The sequence below is a fragment of the Camarhynchus parvulus genome, chromosome 3 (genome assembly GCF_901933205.1).
Source record: "Camarhynchus parvulus chromosome 3, STF_HiC, whole genome shotgun sequence".
NCBI lineage: Eukaryota > Metazoa > Chordata > Aves > Passeriformes > Thraupidae > Camarhynchus > Camarhynchus parvulus.
In genome coordinates, this window is record NC_044573.1 from 54,857,919 (window position 1) to 54,879,250 (window position 21,332).

Consider the following 21,332-nt stretch of genomic DNA (forward strand, 5'->3'; position numbering starts at 1 on the left):
CCAGTAAAAACCAATGGAAGTTTTAGATGACTTAAGCTAAAGTTTAGCAAAAAAAATGAGTAGTTTCTAAAACCTCATCCAGGAAAGTAGGTTCTCCAGACAATAAAAGAGATATCAGGTCAATCATAGATTGGGCCATATTCTACTTCATTTGGAATAAATTATGTCCTTAAGAAGATGCACAGTGAACATATTCAAGAATTGTGGTAGAATATAAACATTGATAAATCAGTATTTTGCTCAAGGCTGAGCTTTATTGAATGCCTTATGTAGCAATCCAACCACCCAAATTCATAGCTGTTAAAACCAATTTGGAGTAAAAGCAGACTACCCAGACCACCGGTGTACTTGATATGGAGGAGGGCCAGAATAGCAGATGTGATCACTGAGTGTACATTTACAGTCACAGAATGCATAATACCTTTTTCTGGCACTTTGTTTTGCAAAGGCAAGAGGAAGAGCAGTTTGGTGACAGCAAGGTCCTGCACTTTCAGCAATCAGAAATAGATGAGCACGACAGCAACAATCAGTTCACCTCTTCTGTACCCCAAATCAATGGTCACTTTCTTCACTGCCCTCCCTAGCACAAAATACCCCCAAACTATTCTTCTGGGCATTCAGGGCAGATGTTAAGTTCAGCAATTTAATCCTTCAGTGGAACCTAACACCCCTAGCAGATACTTCCAGTCAAATAAACAATGACATTTTCATCTTTATTTTCCCAGTTTTAACAAACAAAAGCTTTTAGAGCATTTAAAATGCTATAATCTATTTTAAATGAAGGGAAAATTACTCTGAACTGAGTCTAATAAGGAAAAAGAGATGGAAGATTTTTAGAGCACAAAACTAGTGCACAGTGTTTTCCCTCTGGTTGCTAAGATGTGTTTTACATTTTCTTTCAATTTTGAAATTGATGGAGAATACTTCTGAAAGTCTGAAAGCTTCTTGTAGTTTGGTATGAAACTTTGACCACATCTCTTTTACAGTCTGAAGTCAAGAATAAAGAACTGAAGTTGGAGCAACTTAGTTCCAAAATTTCAGAACTCAAAGAGCTGACCCATACTCAAGAGCCTCCTGCAGATCTCCAGGTAAAATAAAGACATTGGTAACCACAGATTGTGCTCAAATAACCAGGAAAACATCCCTTCTGAAATTTTTGTCTTTCTTTCAAGGTGACAGATGTAGCATTATTATTTATGTGTAGCATAACTATTCTTTTTTCATATTTCTTTATGTAACCTTGATTTTTTTTGTATCAACAGTATGTCATAAACTAAGTGAACATAAGTGTAGTAGGAGTATTTTTAATAAATCAAAATAGAATAAATAGTTTATAATGTAGCTGATAAAATATTAGACTACAGATATTCTCTAATCTGCACAACATTAAGCCACATCACACTTGAGTGCATGCACAGTTTGTTTCCTTGAAAGGATTATAAGGCAGTAAAATATGTTCATTTGCTTTGTTAACCAAAAAGTATTCTTTAGTGGACTAGAATAAGGGCCCTGAACTAGCTCTTACAAGAAAAACATAAAACAATTAACACAAAGGTGAGCTGTTAAACTTTTGGCCAGATAGTTATTTCTATGTTCTAGGGTAGTTGAAAAGCCACAGTATGATTATTTTGGCAGTTTGATTTCAAATACCAGAAACTAGTATTTGAGATTATTAACTTAATGTCAGAAATTCAAAAATATAAGCTGACTTCTGTAATTCCCATGGGCAGGGATATATCTTGTTACATATCGGGTTTTAATGGGAGTTAATGCAACACTCAAGCCTTGCCCACATTTTGGAACAGGCTGCCCAGGGAGGTTGTGGAGTCTCCCTCTCTGGAGAAGGAAAAAAACCCATCTGGATGTGTTTCTATGTCACCTGCTGTAGCTGACCCTCCCTTGGCAGGGAACTTGGAATCTACAGAGATTCCTTCTAACCCAAAGGATTCTGTGAATCTGATTTATATATAGTACGATATTATGACTGATTTGATTTACTTCTATTAGTGATATGTGCTCAGCTATCATCTCTTATAATTTTGCATATTCCTTACTTTGAACAGGTTAAGGGGCAAGATTCAACTTATTTTTTGTACTGTCTTGAATTTTTACCTGCCTTATACTGAGATACTTTAAGCCTCAGTGCTCTTAAGGCTCACTCCCCAGTTGATATTTATTTTTATCAAGCTATTAGAGTGTAGGTCATGTTCTGGCAAATATATGGCAAATTAGTAAAGGGGAAATATCAACTGTTTAATTTTTCAGAAATGGATAATAACTGCAATAGTTTGCAGTCTGGCTTTTTATAAGTTAGGATCCCTTCTTTGGATTATTGTATATCTAAGACTTCATAGAATGGTTGTCTGTTTGTAGGTATGTAAGTATCTCCAGTTAAAGTTGTAAAGAGAGCAAAATTATCATTGTGTGCCACTTTCCTACATTCCATTTTTTCAATAAGCATTTACCGTAATAAATGTTTTTATTGCTAAATGTCTTAATAGATAACATTTTGGTTTTAGTTTATAGAATCGGATTTGAGGCAGAAGTTGGACCATGCCAAAGAAATATCAGAGACAGCAAAAGAGACGCTGAAAGATTTCAGTACTCAGAAGATGCAGTTACAGAAGCTGATTGGTCAGATGACAGACTGGCTAACTCAAGTGGAAGAGACACTGTTAAGCTGTGCACGTAACCTGGATCCTGAAGCTCTAAATAAACTAAAGGTCAGTGGTGAAGAAAATCAATATACTTTTCCTTATGCATTTTCCTTATGATCTTTGGGGATTTTTTTTTCCTGAGCTTTATACTTAATTTTCCTTTGATAAAAAATGCATGTCTCCTGCACAGCTGCTAGAATATTTGCAAATAATACAGTGATAATTTTTAAGAAGTTGCACCAATGAACGAAAGTTCTGATTTATTAGCGTTTTACAAAACTTCTAGAAAATTTTAATGAATAATAAAGTCTTGTGGCAAGAACTGGTTTTGTTACATTGAACTCCTTGGTCATTACTCCAGCATGTTTTCAAGTGCATTGACTCCCTTTCAATAAGTTATGAAACTCATAGCACATCACAGTAAAAGACACTGGTCCAAATTCAGTTTTAACACAAACTTCTACCTCAGAAGTCCTCCTCAGTCATCAAATATAGCAATTCTTTTCTCTACATCCAAGTGCTCTCTTGGCTGGATGCAGTTATGCACAGCATGACATGACAAACCACATGGAGGTACTTAACTGTGAGCACAGTTAACATTGCTATACTAGCCAATGCATATTTAATTTTCAGAAAATGTTTCTCTCAAGTTTTGTGTAAAGTCCTTCTCATTCAGAAGTCCTGCCAAATACCAGTGTCATATTGCATCCCACAGGTACCTTCAGACTTTGCTGAAAATATCTATTTTTATTCAATATGCCTGGAAATGTGTGTGCTTATAAGAGAGTAATAAATCATGAGAAACAGCACTTTTCACATTTCTACAATGGCTCCTTAGTTTCAAGGATTCATCTTACTTGGAAAATTCAGGAAACACGATCCAGTGCCTCTTCCCTTCATTGTGTCTGGGATGACTTATAGACCACAGGAGAAAAGAACATATGGCAGGAGTAGGAATGCTTGAGAAAAATCCAGTTCTTTTGTTTCTTTATAAATATCGTAATTATGTTGTAACTTCATTTTCAGGAAACACAAAAGGACCTTCAGCTTCAGCAAAGCAGCATTGACTCAACCCGGGAGACCCTCAACAGCCTCTGTCGCAAATACCATTCGGTAGAGCTGGAAGCTCTTGGTGGCACTGTCTCTTTGTTAATAAAGAAGTATGAAGCTGTGAATCTGCTCTGTTCCAGAACACAGGCGAGGATGCAGGAGTCCTTGGAAAAACATTTCCTCTGTGAGTCCTTAGGCTGGTTCATATGAGTGAGCTGTTACCCCACAGCCGTGAGTCATTCTAGAATCTGCCAGAGTTTCCAGTGACATCACTTGCAGCTGCAACTTTATTTTTGTATGGAGCCTCTCAAAAAGTCCTGTTACCAAATGTTCATTGGATAACTGCTATGAAACAAAGCATTTTTCATAAACAGAATTCAACTCTTAACCATGTAACATGCATGAAAATGCACCTTTCTTCACTATTAGGATTCACCTCAATCACATAGATACACTTAGTTTATTTGCAATAAGGAGAGGTATATAACAAAATGAAGGTATTTATAATGTAAAAGCATCCATCTCAAGTCTTTCCTGGGCTCCCTGGCTAGTCAGTGGAGAAAAGTAGACAACTTTTAATCTTATTTATTAACATACTGATTTCGATTTTATCTAGCATGAAACTGCAACGTGTCATAAACTGAAATTATCTGTCAAGGGCAGCCTAGTAGGGCTGTTCAAATTTGGATGTTTACAGTGGAAATATCTAGTTCCTTATGAAATTAATCCTACTCCCAAGGTTATTGAAGACAATTAGTCCTGTTCTGTTAGCTTTTATACACTGTTCCTGAAGGATAAAAGAACTGTTTAAAACAGCTGTATAATATTGTGGATAATGCTGTATCTTAAAAACTATTCTTTTCTCTATATTTTTTTATTAAATAAGACTCTATGCAAGAATTCCAGGAATGGTTTTCTGGTGTGAAGGCTGCAGTAAAAGAATCATCAGACAGGTCTGGGGACAGCAAAGCCATAGAGGCAAAGCTACATGACTTGCAGGTAAAGTGAACAAATTAAAATAAAACAACAAGTAATTAGCAATTTAGTATAGGAACCAATAATATCTCTAAAATAATTTGTAGATGCTAGCACAGTCATTGTTTTTGTTCTTAAAAAGGTAATATAAAAATGGTTTGAGGCAGCATTATGTACTGTAGAGGGAATACAGTGAAAACTCTGGTCCCTGTTCTGAGAGATGAAAATTTAATTTCTGGGAAGTTTATGTGTAACTATAAACTATATACTCTTGTTTCTGATTATTAATATTTTTTTTCCTTTTCTCTTTCTTTCTCTTCCTTTCTTTTTCCTATTTTTATAACACTTTTACTTATTCAACATTTCAGATTAATACTGATATGTCAAAGATTGTATGTATATACTTTTGATGAGACAGAACATAAGTATCAGATACCTATTGTAAGCAGCCATAATTCCTGAAGTGTGTAACATCTTCAAGAGATTATTAAACTTCAGAGAAAGCCATGACCACCTTGGGATCAAATAAAAAAACTGAGTGCTGTGAATTGCAGTACCACTTAATAAAATCTTATTTGAACTATCTGCTTAGAAACTTTTCCACAGCTAAACATGGCTGTCATCTTCTTGGAGAAATCTGACCACTTCTCATAGAAATATCACTTATCTTTAATTATCAAATCTTATGTGTTTAAACTACATTCTTTCTTTGCACAGGGTGTGCTGGATTCTATTAGTGAAGGACAGAAAAAATTAGATGCTACCCGCAAGGAAGGAGAAAGTTTATATGGTTGTTTACCCAAACCAGTTGTGAGCCATATTCAGGAGCAAATAGTAAAGTCTAACCAGACCTTCCAGGAATTTCTCAACCAGTGTCTGAATGACAAGAAGGCCCTGGAAGCTTGTGCCTCACACCTGGGAAAGTGAGTAACACCAGTAGTCACAAAAGACTGCATGAAATCCTCTGGCTTCTAAAGTGCAGGGCAAAAAATGAAATTATTTCCAGTTGCTCTAGTCCTGTTTGCTTTTTTCTTTGGAAGTATTTAAGAGAAATTGAAATTCTCTGACAAAAAAAAATAAAAATCAACAGGTCTTGCTCCAAGGGCATAAATTTAGTTAAATGATGAAAGGTCAGGATCATATATGCAGAAGTTCTGTGTATCTTATGAAACTCCAAATCAGCAGTTGGGATTCCAGTAATTTAAATGACATTTTCTGGACAGAAAATGTGTGATGAAGTTCATTTCTGCCCTGGGGTTTGTAGATAATATGCATTTTACATGTGTCTGTTCTGTTCCATTCCAAATGGACATTTTTCCTAAAGAGCCAAGACGAAAGCACGCTTAAATGACTGCTTGGGGCTTGAATTTTGAGAGTTAAAATATTTTCCGATCTAACCAGATTCAAAACTGTTGCTAATTGAAAGCAAAGTTAGTGTGGCAGTAATGGATAAAACAGCAGGATGAGAGGGTGTGCCTGCATGTAAGAAAAAAGGTTTCAAACTTAGGGTCAGAACTTTTTTTGCTGAGTTCTGAGCAGTCAAGATTCCAGTTCTCTTCTGTAAGGTAAAATTGAAAACACACTTCAGATGTTCTACACATAAATGTTGACAAAAAACCCACTGTTACCCACTGTTTGTTCTTAGATTGAATCATTATGAGAATTTGAAAAAAGCTTTCTTTTGGTCTGCTTTATTGAATCTAGTATTAAATAAAAGTCCTGTCACTTTAAATTGTGGAGGCTTCTGGTCTGCCTGGAGTTCCCATGATTTTGCTGAACATTTTTAGAGAGTTGCTGAATATTTTTAGACTAGTAGTCACCGTGGAATTATGTTTTGTGTACAACTCTTATTCTCGAAGCCTGAAATTGATACCCAGCCTTGTGGATATTAACTTCTTCCAACTTTACTCCACTTGAGAAGTACTTTTTAAAAGAGTATTTATCTGCTCCGTAGCTTTGAAGATCAGTACAAGAAGCTTGCCCTGTGGATGCATGACATGGAAGAAAGAATAAGCACAGAAGCATTAGGAGAGAACAAACAGCTTGTTTCTGAGAAGAAAAAGGAGGTGCAAAAAGTGGAAAAGTTCCTGGAAGAGTTGCTGAACTCAAGGTATATTGAAAATACATTTTCTAATACTCTCAATTTTTCCTCTACTAGGGCAGAAGTGAAATTAAACTGTTGGGGTAAAGTGTATTTTTGAAAGCTAGAGGAATCTGTTGGAAAATACTCTGTGAAAAGAGGCTGAATCCAGATATGTAGAGTTCTAATGAATTTCAACAAAATCCAATATTTGCTCTTGATAAATTAATAAAAGCTTATCATACTTCATTAATAAATGGAAACTGCAGAGTGTAATTTTAAAAAATAAAAGACAAAAAATACTGCTTTCAAAAGCAATAGTGAAAATTACATTTATAATTATGTCCATTTTAAAATTTTCTTTCTGTTCTGTAACATTCAGATCCAACCAGGTTAGCAGAATCCTCTTCCCCATACAACTTGCCCTATAAAAGAGCTCAAAAAGCATTCACATTAGCTGTGAAATCTTTCTAAAATTTAGACTTATCCAGTAAATGATTAAGTAATTGCCATTTTGAGTAGACAGAGTTTTTTTCAAATTCTTTTTTCATTATTGGGTTGGTGAAGGTAGAACAAAAACAGTAGTCAGTTTTCCAAGTCTCACAGCCTCTTTAAAAGAAACATCCAGTCACTCCATATGGCCTTGAGACTGATGCAAGACATTTTGGTTTGATGTAAATTCCCTCTAGTCATCAGGTATCAGGAAGGGTGATCAAGTAGATTGAGATTAACTGAGGCTGTATAAATCCAGTTTTAATTCCTTTTACTGACTCTTGTACTGAATCTGAGTCATTGTCTAATCCTGGACAAATGACCTTTCCATCACGCCTTCCTACCTGTCCAAGATTACAAACTTCTTGGAAGCTTTGGCAGGTACAAAAGGGTTAGGGTTCATATAGAAATGGAAAGCTTGACTGCTGAAAAGAAAAATAAGGTAGCTTTTAATTTAAATGTTTGTGATCATTCTGAGCACCAAAATTCTGCAAGAAATGGCACTGCACACAAGAAAAGATATTAATCGGTACACACTGCTTATATTCTTTCAATCTCTCCTAAGTAATTTTTTCAGTTGACTGTGAACTCTTAACGCTGGTGGAGTAGGTGTTATGTCAGCAGCCTTCATAACCTCTGGCAATGGCTAAAATACTTCATGTTTTCTGAAACTTTCAGTCTCATTATTTTCTTTCAGGGACTCTTTTGATCAGCTCTCCCAAATGGCACAGACTTTAAATGAAGAAGGCCATGGTGCAGGGAGAGAAGTACGTCTGGCTTCTCAACATCTCACCAACTATCAAAACATGGTCAAAAGTGTCAAGGAGAAGCTGAGGACATGTCAGCTTGCACTCCAAGAGCATCTCACTTTTGAGGAGGCATTGCAGAGTATGTGGTCATGGGTGAAAGAGGTTCAAGATAAACTGGCATCATCACAGAGCACTCTTGGAAGCAAAGCCACCCTGGAAAGACGATTGACACAAATTCAGGTAAAGAAGGATAGGTAAAATAGATATTACACATCAAGATTAATATTGGGTGTGGGCCACTTCAGTGGGAAAGGTTTATTTTTATAATTTATTCTTTCAATGGTTATGAAGAAGAGGATCAGAATTCAAGGTTATCTTGAAAAATGAGGATGGGAAGTAGAAAAACAGGATGAAGTTTAATGGAAACAGATGTCAGGTATGACATTTCATAAGAAATAATGAACCATGAAAATGTGTATGCAGGTCCAGAAAGCTTTCTAATAGAGGAGAGGCATTGGAATAATTGACAGAATCTCTCTGTCATGGCTGTGGTGTGTCTGTCAGGAAGAGGTTAGATAAACACCTAATGGGAGAGATTAGAGACAGAGAGAGATCATTAAGAGATCTGCTATGGGCTTTCCTGAGGTTTCTTCTAGCTATTACTGTGCAGTGCTTCACCTACTCAGGATCTGCTGCAATGTGAGCAGTATTTTAGGTTGACCAATGCAGTGGCAAACCTACATAGCTGTGGGAAAAACTACTGGATCACTTGCACATGATAAGGTACAGGCCCTTAGAAGAAAAGGTGCCTAGGAATTCCTACTGGATATGACTATTAAGGATGGATCAGCTCAGAGAAGATGGTGTTCACTGTTGAAAGAATAACAGCTCTCATTTCTCATCAGGTTACATTTGATATTTTGACCTGTTTTGCCTCACAGGAGATCCTCTTACTCAAAGGTGATGGTGAGGTTAAGCTGAACATGGCCATTGGCAAAGGAGAACAAGCACTTAAAAGCAGCAATGAGGAAGGACAGAAAGTGATACAAACTGAGCTTCAGGCACTGAAGGATGTATGGAATGACATCATCAGTACCTCAGTGAACTGGCAGAGGTAAGAATCCCTGGAAAACAGGTCAGACCCTGCTATCTTTGCTTACAGAGGGTGATGCCTTACAGCATGTGGAAGTACATTCATTCATTATTGGTATGTGAGGGGAAATTTGCATTATCAGAGAGAACCAAAATTTCCTGGAAAAAATACACAAAATTTCCTGGAAAAAATATTATGAGTTGACCGTATCAGATGAATCAAACTTCATATGAGATGGTACTTCATATGGATTTAAAAGTTAATAAAAGTCACACCAATTCACACAGAGGAAAATCTAGAAATCACTTTCTGAATTTTTGAGCCTATACTTTGGCAGGACCAGGAACATGTGACATATATTTATCTACCTTTTCCATATATAACCCAGGAAAGGTTTCTCAATTCTGTTGTTCATTATGTTTATTCGCTTAAAAAAAAAATCCTAATATCAACTCCAAATAATCTTTCTTGCATATTAAGCTGATTTCATCTCATCTTGACCTGTGTGGAAATGGGAAGTTTTTCTTACTGCCTGTGTGAGATAACTTTATACATCTGAAGGCCTCCATTATCTCTAGACAGACTTATGTTTCTCAATTTTTCTGTGGTAATACTTCTGGGCCTCTATCACACCTGTTTTGCTATTCAAGAAATTGAAGACTATCACCAGTTTGTCTACATTTTTCTTAAAATAAAAAAACTGAAAGTGGTGCCACTTTCTTAGCTGTACCAAAATTGCAATTTTAATAGTATGTAGAAAATTATAGCGGGCTGTCTTAACGATGTCACTCAAGTTTCACCCAATTTTTATCATAAAATATTTTTTAGATTAGGTTAGACCATGGCATTTTGAGGGAAAATCTTACCACACCCTTGTCTATCTGTAAGTCCCATGAAATGAGAATTACATTCCTCAACATGAATCCCGGAGAGGTATGGTGATCTACTAGGAAAAACAATATATAACAGAAGGGAATATATCTTATAAATTGTAAATGAGTCTATAGATAATGGGTTTGTTCTTTCAAAACTTGCCAGAATATCTCTTAATTGACAGTAATTTCATAGGCTGCTGCATATTTTATTACTCTGATCATAAAAAACTCCAGTGATGTTCCATATTTTACTTTGCTGAACAGACACTGAAATGTGCTTTTCATTAGTCTGAGGCAGATAGATTGCTCAAGTAACCTGTAATAGGGAAGCAGCAATGTTGGTTGTACAAAGGGGCCCAAAAGCTATAGGAATACTTAAATAACTTGGATGCAAATTGATGTAGGAAACAAAAGCAAGATGGAGAAAAAAGGTATCTTCTAAACCTATTGTATATGGCTACGGACAGTGTAACAATTAAGGTATAAGCAGCCTCTTTTTTTCTTTTTTTCCCAAACTGTTTAAAAGTTCTCATCTGCACTTTGTTTCTTTTAATGTAAGCTGCCTAGATTCCATCATTAACCAGTGGAATGACTATCTGGAAAGGAAAAACCAGCTGGAACAGTGGCTAGAGAATTTGGATCACAAAGTGGAACAGCCTTTAGAACCACAGATTGGTCTGAAGGAGAAATTTGCTCAGCTGGACCATTTCCAGGCTATTGTTTCCGAGATAGAGGATCACTCAGGTGATTTACAGCAACTCATTGAAAAAGCCGTGGAACTATCTGAAAAAACGGGGGATGCTTCCTTTGGAGATGCAGCTCAAGAAGAACTAAAAACACAGTTTAATGATATCACAACTGTAGCCAAGGTAAGATAAGTATCTCCATTTCAAGTAAGTAAAATGTTTGGACATTTGTATAAATAGCTAAAAAACTTCGATTTTTATATTTTTTAGTAACTAAAGGATTGACTGTGAATCATCTTGCCTCTGGTATAGTTGAGTCTAACAAAAACATTGAATATAGTTTACTAAAATTTAATGGAATTCAAAAATGGTATTAAGAGTTGAAATTGCTGTGGTTATAATTTTGGAAAAGTGAAGGCCATATATTTTGTTCCTAGTTTCAACAGTAGAATACAACAGTATTTCTGAAGTTCTGACACATTTATTGTCATCTAATTATTTTCATTCATTCCAAGTATTTTTTTTTCTTTACCTAGAAAGGGAAGAATAAAATGCCTTCCTGAGCAGGAAACATGTTGTCATAAAGATAAACCCTATTGTCAAAAAGATTTATGCCCATATTTTGTGGTGTTTCAAGCCACTAAGCACTGCACATGCTATACAGGTATTCTGCTTGGTTTCTAAGGAAACATATGTGAGCTCACTGAGACCTTCTGCCAACCAGATCATGAGAGTGAAATACCTTGCCTCCACGCTCTCCTTGTACTGATGCTACATTTTGGTGTGAGCAATGTACACAGGGATGCATGGTTTCCTTTCCTAGGAGTCTTTTGCTTCCTTAGGAGGCTGTTTTGGTTAGAGTCAGGTGCATGTGGACATTTTCTTACCCTGTTGCTGCATAAAATGCATTAAGGTATAAAAACTTTGAGGATACACTTTAGGTCTTCTTTGTTTAGCTAGTGACTATCCATTGTCTAGTTGACAGTGACACATTCTGAGGGATTATTTCTGATGGTTATTTTCAGAGGGAACAGCAGGTCTTGTTAATCTAACTTATTTTTAATAGCATTTGTTGAATGTTGAGTTACTCAAACTTTAAAATAACTGACTTTAATTTGGAGGTAGTTTAGTTTGAAACTGGCTCCAAGAAACTTCAATCTAGATTACAGTATCTAAACAGGGGTAAAAATCTATTTGATTAGCTCATTTCACTTCTGGTTAGTTTTGATAAACATTCATTAGTGCTATCTCAAAATAGTATAGTTTACTCAGTCAGAGCAAAGGCAAACCTCAACCACTGTACTCTTTCACTGTGTCACAGTAAGATAAACTGACCCCACTCTAAGCTTACATTAAAAAGCTACGATGGAGCCAGGAAGCAGCTGCTTCAGGCAGCTGTGTCAGGGAAAGCATCCTCCTGGACTGCAGGGTAGGTGGCTGGGGACAGCCACCACTTCTGATGTGATGGTCAAAGTAGGACTCAGCACCAAAAGATCATTTTGCACTTTTGGACAGCCGAAGTTTTTGTTTGTGGTTTTCCTGTGGGACGTCTCCATGACTCTGCTTAGCATTTGTGGAGACTTGGTCCTTCTAAGTAAGAGCTGTGTTTCTGGCAGCAGTGCTGCACCCTGGGAGTGCTCATGGGTGGTCTACAAGACCCTCTCCGGGGTGTACTGGGAAAAGCATGACAGAGTAACACAGCTGCAGCACTGATATCTACTAAACTGTACATTAGGCTATTTAAAAGTATATTTTTGCATCCATTTTCAGAATGCTTCTGCTTCTCCAGACCAAGCCAAACCATACCTTTTCCCGTGTTTCTCAGTCTCTGTTCTGATCCCACTAGCTATAACCTGTTCACTATTCAAATGCATGCTATGGAGTCAAACCAGCACTGCATGCTTAAAGATAGCATAGTATTTAAGTACTTTAATGTAATGGTCTTTGGTTTTTGGTTGTTTTGGTTTTTTTTTTAATCTGATTGATAGGAGAAAATGAGGAAAGTGGAAGATATTGTGAAGGATCATTTGCTTTATCTGGATGCTGTGCATGAATTCACAGACTGGCTTCATTCTGCAAAGGAAGAGCTTCACCGCTGGTCAGATGCATCTGGAGATACACCAACTATACAGAAAAAGCTGGCCAAAATCAATGTAAGTGAGCATTCATGATTTCTTCTGCAATTCAGACCCTATGCTTTAAAAAAAACCCAGTCAAACAGTTGTGGGATCTTGCTATTTTTCCTTTGAAATTGTGATTATATTTCAGTGAGCTGAAAGCAAGCTTTCCAAGCTGTGCTTTGTTTTCCACTCCCTTCTCATATTAACAGATGGAGTAAAAGTATAATCAGACCTAAGTTAACCACGGCACACATGGAAACAATTTGCAAGAGCGGAAGCCCAGTGGCATCACAGAAGAATGTGGCTTAGCTGATTAATGAATACTTCTCTTTCCTCATCCCTAAATATGCTTTCTCCATGAGCAGGATTGTCTAAATCAGAAAAAACCTTTCCTGCTTTGCATGAAATGGAGATGTGTAAAGCAGCACAAGGATTGTCCCCCTCAAACATGGTAGAAATATGTGAGTTGCCTCCCTGTGTATACTCTCCTTAGCCAGGAATCTATTCTTAGCCACCTGAGTGCTTAAGAAATTCGCGTATTTGTGAATACAACACTAAAGCAGGCTACATGTGTTGCCCATGCCTGGTGTTTACATTCAGATAATCACGCTAGCAACATTTTACTCTGCTCCTAAGCATGAGAGAGTGGGACAGTGAACTTAAATGCTAGATGAAGATTCGGGATCCCCAAGATCAAATTACAGATTTTTGTACATTCTGGGGTAATTTTCAGTCTTCTTTGTGGTCAAACTCCTGATCTGTAAAACCGGAAAGGGAGGAGTCAGCAGCATCTACTTCATAAGATGAACAAGAGAAGAAATAACCTTACTGTAGTGTTTGGGGTGGTATTTATACATTTTCCAGTTTCTTAAGCTGAAAGGTCCCAAGATTGAGATGTCTGAGATTGAAATAAGGATGCAACAGAAAGAATTTAGCTCTGAAAACAAAAACAAAACCATACACTCAGGGAAAAAAAAAACAAAACAAAACAAAAAACAAAACCAAAAAAACCCAAACCAAAACATGTTCAACCAATTCTGGCACATCACAGGTCACAAGCAGGCTGAAAACTGCAGTTCTGTTTCTGAGACTGCTGCGAGCAGCTACACACCAGCATTTCTTATGCAAGAGATCACAACAAAGCCTTCATGCTCTGCATCTCAACCTAAATAGTATTTTTCGTATCGAAAAATACATCTAATAGCATTTTTCGTATCTATCTTCCTGTCTTCCTCTCCAAAGCTGAAGACAGTTTCAGAACTGCTGTTGAATCCCCGCAAGGGCCGCTGTTGACTGGGTTTTACTCCCCCCGGTTCCCAGACCGCTGCCGTCAGGGAGCTGCGGCTCGGGGCGGTGCGGGGCACTGGGGCCGGGCCGGGCCGGGAGGCGCTCCCGGGCAGGCCCCGCGGCGGTGGCGATGTGGCGGCCCGCGGGTTACCATGGCAATGTCGCCCTGCAGGAGCTGGTGGAGTCCCGGCAGAGCGGCGCGGGCCGGCTGAGCCGTGTGGAGGCGCTGGCTCCGGCCGCCCGGCGCGGCACGACGGCGGGCGGGTGCCAGCTGCTGGCGGCCGAGATGCAGGCGCTGCAGGCGGACTGGCGGCAGTGGGAGGAGAGCGCCCGCCGCAGCCAGGCCGGCCTGCGGGACGTGCTCAGCCAGATGGCCCTGTCGGAGCAGGAGTTCGCGGCGCAGGCCGGGCGGCTGGAGGAGGCTGTGCGGCGGCTCGCAGGGCAGCTGGCCGCCTGGGCGCAGGGGCTGGCCCCCGCCGACAGCCGCAGCACGGACGCCGAGGTGGTGGAGAGCTGGCGCAAGGAGAAAGTAAGGGCATGTCTCTTTTCCATGTAGATGTGTGGTCACCGCGGGCGGGAAACTTCCGCCAAGCGGGACTATCCAGTGCATCAGTACTTGCGGAAGGTTTTTCTGTGAAAGCCCGACTTCCCAAACTCTTTGTGTTACCGTGATCACAGCGAGCGGTGTTGGCAGAACACGTCCCTCCCTTGGCCCCTGCTGTACCAGGCTTAGCAAACACTGCCTGGATTTTAGGTGTTAAACCAGGGCTCGCCCCTGGGAGGAAGACAAGGAGCTGGCACAGCGGCTCTGGGCTGCGCTTCCAAGTTGCTCAGTGGTTCGAGCCAGAACAGCATTTGATGGAGGAAATGTGAAGCTTTTCCTGAAAGCCAAGTAAGAAACTGGTGCCATTAAAATTTGTCAGGAATGTAGTTGGCGTATACTTTCCTTGAAATATCCTCTACGTTATGCACGTTGAGCTCTTGCCCAGTATTTAAAGAAGTTAATCAGGAAATGGGTCTAATTCCTAATTGCTTTGCTTTGGAATGCAGTAGAATTGAGAGAAATAGAGGTTGTTTCTGTTCCTGATTTTCACCTAGCAAAGATTCCCATGTATGTATCACAGCTCCTCCATGTAGATGTATACACATATTTGCAACATTCAGGATACATGTTTGTATCTCAACCGCAATGAATCTCAGATGTTGATGAAAGATACAGAGTATTTCTCTTTCTGTTGCAGTAAAGCAGTTTCAGTAGAGGGGGAGAGGTGTGTATTGCCTACTTTCTGACCCCTTGACTGAAGTCATGTTCAAAAAAGCCCCAGAACACCTTTCTTTGAACTGAGATTATTGATCTCCTGCTGCAGGGTCTGTGCCAAGTTATTTCTGTGGCTTCCTCTTGCACAGAATTCCTTGCATGGATTTACGAAACCTGCTTGCTTGAGTGCCATTACGTGTCTGTAGGAGTAACAATGAGGGCATTAAGATGAAGCAAACAATTGTACAAATATGCAAAATATTCCATATATATGTGTTTTTAAAAAGGAAACAGACCCATGTGATTGTAAGACACCAGGCATTTTTTATTTCATAAATGGAGAAGTATTTAATTGAAAGGCTATTGCTTTTATTGGTAGTATATATATGTATGTACTGTAGCTCTATATAAGAACACTCAGATTAGGCAGTTGTAAAGTTTGGCTAAGGAGGAAGATGCAGAAGCATCTTATGAGGTAACTATGCATAGCCCCACTACGCAATTTTATTTATAGTTAGAAAAAATGTGACAGTAATCTTCTCACTGTTGGACCCCAGGGAAAGGCCCTATTGTGAATAAAAAATAGCACTGCAGCTTCCATTTCTATTGTCTCACAGTGATTCTGTTGCCATGTTAGCCAAGGCCACAAATTAAAAATGCATTTCCTAATTCGTAGAATTAGCAAGATCATTCTGCTACTCTGTTATACTGAAGCTCTGTTCCCTTGGGTATGTGCAGCATTAGAGCAACAGATTTTGTGCTTGGAATTCAGCAAATTATTTTTGTAATTGTCAGATTCAATATTAAATCCAACTGGCTGCAACAGTGATATCACTATATGGAAAAATGCCATAGTTAAATTTACCCTGTTTTGCAAGTTATTGATCCTGTTTGTTAGTAGGCTGTGCCTAAGGCTGTATGTAATCAGAATTACCTCTTAGTAGTTTTTGAGGTAGGTTATTTGCAACTGAAAAATTGTACTGAAAACAGGTGGTTATAACCTTGTGTTAGTCTTAAGAGATGCTTTCTTTACATAAAAAGGGGCTGTCAGCAATTCATTATGGTGATTCCTGCCCTTGGCAATTTGGGACATCCTGTGTTTAGGTAATGCCCATTGCAGTGTACTTTCTAATACTTTTCAAAAGAATGGTTTCAGTAGTTTAACTGTAAGTAAAGTAAGCAAAAAGTATTTAGTGTTTTTTTCTAAGCATTATTGCTCTTACATAATTACTTAGTTCAAATGCTACTTTATATGGCACTGAAACAAGTGACTATTTCAAGTATTTCTTAATCATGATTGAAGAGATTTCTGGTGTATGAGTAGCTCAAAGAAGATAGTCCATAATATTATAATGAATAATGTAAATCAGGGGAGTCCTGAAAATCTGCTGCAGCAAAATATCATTTGTAGTTTTCCTGGACATTCAATTTTGTGCAGAACTCTTTACAATGTATATTTTAATCATCCTCTTTTTTTTTCTGTATATGTATGTATAAATATATATATATGTATAAATACACACACACATATATATATATACATACACACACATGTATATATGCATCTTTAGAAATGTGTTTTGGGGGCATCTTTACCTCCCACTTCTAGGTCTCTGTTCAAATCTATCTTCACCTTCATATGATCTGTTTCTCAAGTTTATATTGGAAGTTTCTTCCAGACTGGCACTTTAGCCAAACTATTCTATATGTGCCAAATGTTCTGGTCTGCCTGCATGGCAGGACCTCTGCTGTTAGCCTGAGAGGAATGTCTGAAGAATTTAGTTCCTAGTGAGGTGAGGAGCCAAGTCTGCACTGCTCATTATGCTGGAGTAGCTGGCAGATTCTGCATTGGACATGCTGTGGACATCATCAAGCACTGTTTTTGTTGGAGTACTTATCACACCTCTCCTTGTGACGCAAGCCAAGCCAACAAAATCTCTTTTTCTGTTTTGTTGGCTTAACTGTCTCCAAGGCACAAACCATTCCAGTGCATCAATGACAGGCAGTAACCCAGTTACTCTGACATGGTTGTGAGCAGCTGTACTTTTAAATTATGAAGTCATGTGTGAAAAGAGTTGAATTGAATCTGTTAAAAAGCTTTGTGCATAAATTAACTTTCTGGATACAGCTCAAAAAATTTTAATTGAACCTGTTAAACTCAAGTCAACAGGATAATTATATTTATATAAACACATACCATTTTCTATTCTCCAAATGTATGTACTTTTATGTGTGTACAGCTAATTGACAATACTGTTGCTTTATTAGAATGAAATTTATATCTTAAAATGGGCTTCAAGAATATTTTGAGCTAAGGAAGTTGGGGCATCCAGAAACTTGGTCTCTAGAAGCTCATAATTTCAAATAAGGTACTGTATGCTAAGGTATGTAAGGTATAAATAAGGTATGTAAGCTAAAATAAGGTATGTAAGCTAAAATATTCTTGAAATTAAACATATAGATCTTAAATTAATTCATTTAAATTCTGATAAACTTTGATTAAAAAGTTTTGGTGTTTTTTTATATTTACTCACCAATATTTTTCATTTATTTTAACAGGAAACATTGGATGCTCTGGTAAAGTCTGAACAAATGACAGATGAGATCAAAACTCAGTTGAATGATCTTTGTAGATTTTCCAGGGATTTAAGTACTCATTCTTCAAAAGTTTCAGGGTTGATTAAGGAGTATAACAGGTATGCATTAATCTTGTTTAGAATTTATCTCATGTGTGTGTGGGGGATGATGAGCTGTCTTTAAGGGAACCATTAATTAGAATTTTAGAACTAGAGACAGACACGTGCAATAGTTAGAATCAATATTTTGATTTTGGTGTCAACAAAAGCTATGCAAAGCAATAATTTGATTTTTTTGAATTTTTTTTTCTTGAAGCCAGGCTATGCCACTAAACTCAGCTGAAACTAAATGTACATCTATACCTGACATATTACAGGAGTCATTGTAAAAAAGTGAGGTAGTAGGATGTCTTATTTGCCTGAAGGAAAATGAACTATACCAGCTAATTCAGATATTTTTCTTGATTGCGTTCTTCCTATTATTCTTCTTTGTTTAGTTGGTGTCTTGAAGCAGGAACTAGCTAGGGAAGGTAGCATTTGCTTGCTTGCTTTCTCTCGAGTCACTCTGATTTACTTTGGAGTATGACACCTGCATTTCAGACAGAAGGGTCTGTTGTTTCTTGCAGGAGATTATAGCTTCTGGCTTCTGTAGCTGCAGGAGGATGTGATTACTCAGACTGATCCTTTATAACCTTGTGGACTAAACAGAGCCACAGAAGTTAGAATTTTATTCACTGTAGTCCTGTGCCCTCTCCCTAGTGAGAGAAAGAGGCTTGCAGAATACATTGATGCTTAGGTGCACTGAGTCATTCTGTGGAAACATTTGTACCTGTCATATCTGTGACAGCTATGTCCCAATTTACATGCTTCACTTTTGAGAACTGAAAGCTTCTAATGGATTTCCTGGTTCCTCAGTTAAGTGCATAAATTTGGTAGGAGGAATCCAGGTTAACCTACCCTTACCATTGTGTTTCAGAGAACAAAATAATAGCATTGTCACCTAACAGAGTCCTGCCCTTCCTCCCTCCCTCCCTCGCTTTTTTCTTCTTCCCTGATGTGATAAACCCAGCCTCTGCCTGCAAGCTTCAAAAGGATGTCAGAGCAAAGAGCAGATCTTGCAGCAGAGATTTCGGACGGCTTTCAGGGACTTTCAGCAGTGGCTGGTCAATGCAAGAGTCACCACTGCCAAATGTTTTGACGTGCCTCAAAACATCAGTGAAGCTTCAGCAAGTCTGCAGAAAATACAGGTAACTTTATAGCAGTAAAATACTAGTCTAGGGGAGACCAAATCAATTTCATGTACAACTCAGATTTATTTCTTTGATTAATTACTGCTTTTGTTAATTAATTTTGTTAATCACTAAAGGTGACTCATTGCAGAGAAATAAACACTTTTTTTTTTTTCTATTTTGTTTAGTTTAATTACTGGGCTACAGTTTGTAGGTAGTTATGTCTCGTAATAGTTTTCCTTGCCTGTTTCTTTTTTATAATGTGAGAAAAATATATTTTAGGTGGGAGAGTACTGTAAATCAGAATGATACCAGAATGGAGTCTTAGTACCTGGAGTTATTTCACAATTAAGTGAATACTTTTCATCATGTATGAAAGTGGAGTCCTTATGGTACAAGAGCAGAGTTAAATTATAAGCAGTGGGAGCAGGCATTTAAAAAGAATATTTTTTACATAAACATAAAATAAACCCAAACAGTTCTGTGGAAAGGAATGACAGTTGAAAGTATCTTTTAATAAATCAAATGAAAGAAAGTTATTTTATTAATAGAACATAGCTATAATTTTAACTGAAACTAACAAAATGAGAATTATTTAATGAGGCTGTTATACCTTTAGTTAGATAATATAACAGAAGAAATTCATAACTGTTTCTTAGAAAACACCAAAAGCCAAATCACCTCTTCCTAATTTTGCTATATTCACTTTCCTTTGCTTAAGGAGTCCAAATAATGCAGTCTTGATATATCAAATATTTGACTGCATCATGTTGAGAATATCTTCAGAAGGGGGAAAAGTCCTGGTAATTTTTTACATTAAATATAAATGTTTTAGCAAGTCTGGGTTTTTTTTCAACAGTGGGTTTCTTTTTTTAAAATCACTACAGCCCCCTCATAATATAAGACCATACCTTGTTCTCCTTCTCTCTGAAAGCTGCCTTAGGTGAAATAAACTTTTTTTGGACTGCTTTAGGAATTCTAAAGATGTCTTGCTAACCTGTATAAACCTGACATTTTTTTTTCTTGAAAGTTAATGTTCTGTCTGTTAGCACATTTTACATCATTAGGTCACCAATATGTTTCATTTTAATATAGCCAGAATTTATAGTCCAAGTATCTCAAAGTTAACAGACCCTTTACATTCTCCACTAAGACCTCTTGTGTAACACAGAATCAGAACCTGACCTAATAATTTTGGTATCAAGCCTGTTACTCCTGAGCATGGGTGTAACGTAATGATTATGTGTATTACATAATCACGATAATAACAGTTTAAAATATTTCTATAAAAGACTACTGAATTTCTTTGAGTCCTAAATGCTGACAAAGTTTTTTAATAAGTTACAAAGAGATTATCCCAATAAATTGGAATTTTACAATCTGTCTGTTTCCTTACATTTCTGTATAATTGTTGTACCTGCATTTTTCCACAAACTTATTGCACATCAGCACTGTGCAAGATTTCTGTGAAGACTAATATTTCTAAACAGGGAAGGTAAATTAAGGATACAGAGGCATAAATCACACAGATTGGACATTGGTCAGGTTCTGAGCATCAGCCCACACCACCACATGCTCAGGGCAAGTCCAGCACAGCTGGAGCTTGCCCATGGGCAGGGGTTTGGTGCAGTGTGTGCCTCTGAGGGTGTTCCTGTGTTATCTCTGTTGGCATAACGGTTCCCTGAAATGAAACTTTTATCCGTTTCTGTACTAGTGGTATTTGAGGGAATATATTACCCAACTAAATCAGTAGTAATTGTCTCATGAAGTATGGAAAATACAGGTAATCCTGGAGTCTCAATATGTGTATTATTCAGACACTTTGATTTCTGGATCAAGTAGCTGTTATCTCTAACTCCCATCAATACAAACAAGATTGAAATGAATTTACTGAAAATACGTCAGCACATTAGCAAGCAGAAACAGTAAACTCTCATCACTGATCAATTTTCTAGCAGCTTGACTTTATTGGGACTCAAAGTTCACCAGTTAGCTTTTTTTATTACTATTTTTAGGAATTCTTATCAGAAAGTGAGAATGGGCAACAAAAGCTAAACCTGATGGCATCCAAAGGAGAACTGCTATGCTCTGTTTTACCAAAGGAAAAGGCTAAAGTTATCCAGGACAAATCTGCTGCTGCTAAAGAAGATTGGAAAAATTTTATCACCACACTCCACCAGAAGAAATCTGCATTGGAGGTATTGA

General features: G+C 37.7%; 1 protein-coding gene across 1 annotated transcript in view; it reads left to right on the forward strand.

Annotated features, from left to right (window-relative positions):
- Positions 1-21,332, forward strand: part of SYNE1 (spectrin repeat containing nuclear envelope protein 1) — a 288,727-nt gene that overhangs the window by 126,518 nt on the left and 140,877 nt on the right. Inside the window, exons 45-58 of the mRNA XM_030946688.1 lie at positions 987-1,088; positions 2,520-2,723; positions 3,684-3,891; positions 4,594-4,706; positions 5,400-5,605; positions 6,637-6,792; positions 7,952-8,243; positions 8,945-9,117; positions 10,531-10,840; positions 12,646-12,810; positions 14,237-14,593; positions 17,882-18,018; positions 18,968-19,145; positions 21,143-21,325. Coding sequence (XP_030802548.1) covers positions 987-1,088; positions 2,520-2,723; positions 3,684-3,891; positions 4,594-4,706; positions 5,400-5,605; positions 6,637-6,792; positions 7,952-8,243; positions 8,945-9,117; positions 10,531-10,840; positions 12,646-12,810; positions 14,237-14,593; positions 17,882-18,018; positions 18,968-19,145; positions 21,143-21,325 — 2,784 coding nt within the window. The remainder of the gene's footprint in view (positions 1-986; positions 1,089-2,519; positions 2,724-3,683; positions 3,892-4,593; positions 4,707-5,399; positions 5,606-6,636; positions 6,793-7,951; positions 8,244-8,944; positions 9,118-10,530; positions 10,841-12,645; positions 12,811-14,236; positions 14,594-17,881; positions 18,019-18,967; positions 19,146-21,142; positions 21,326-21,332) is intronic.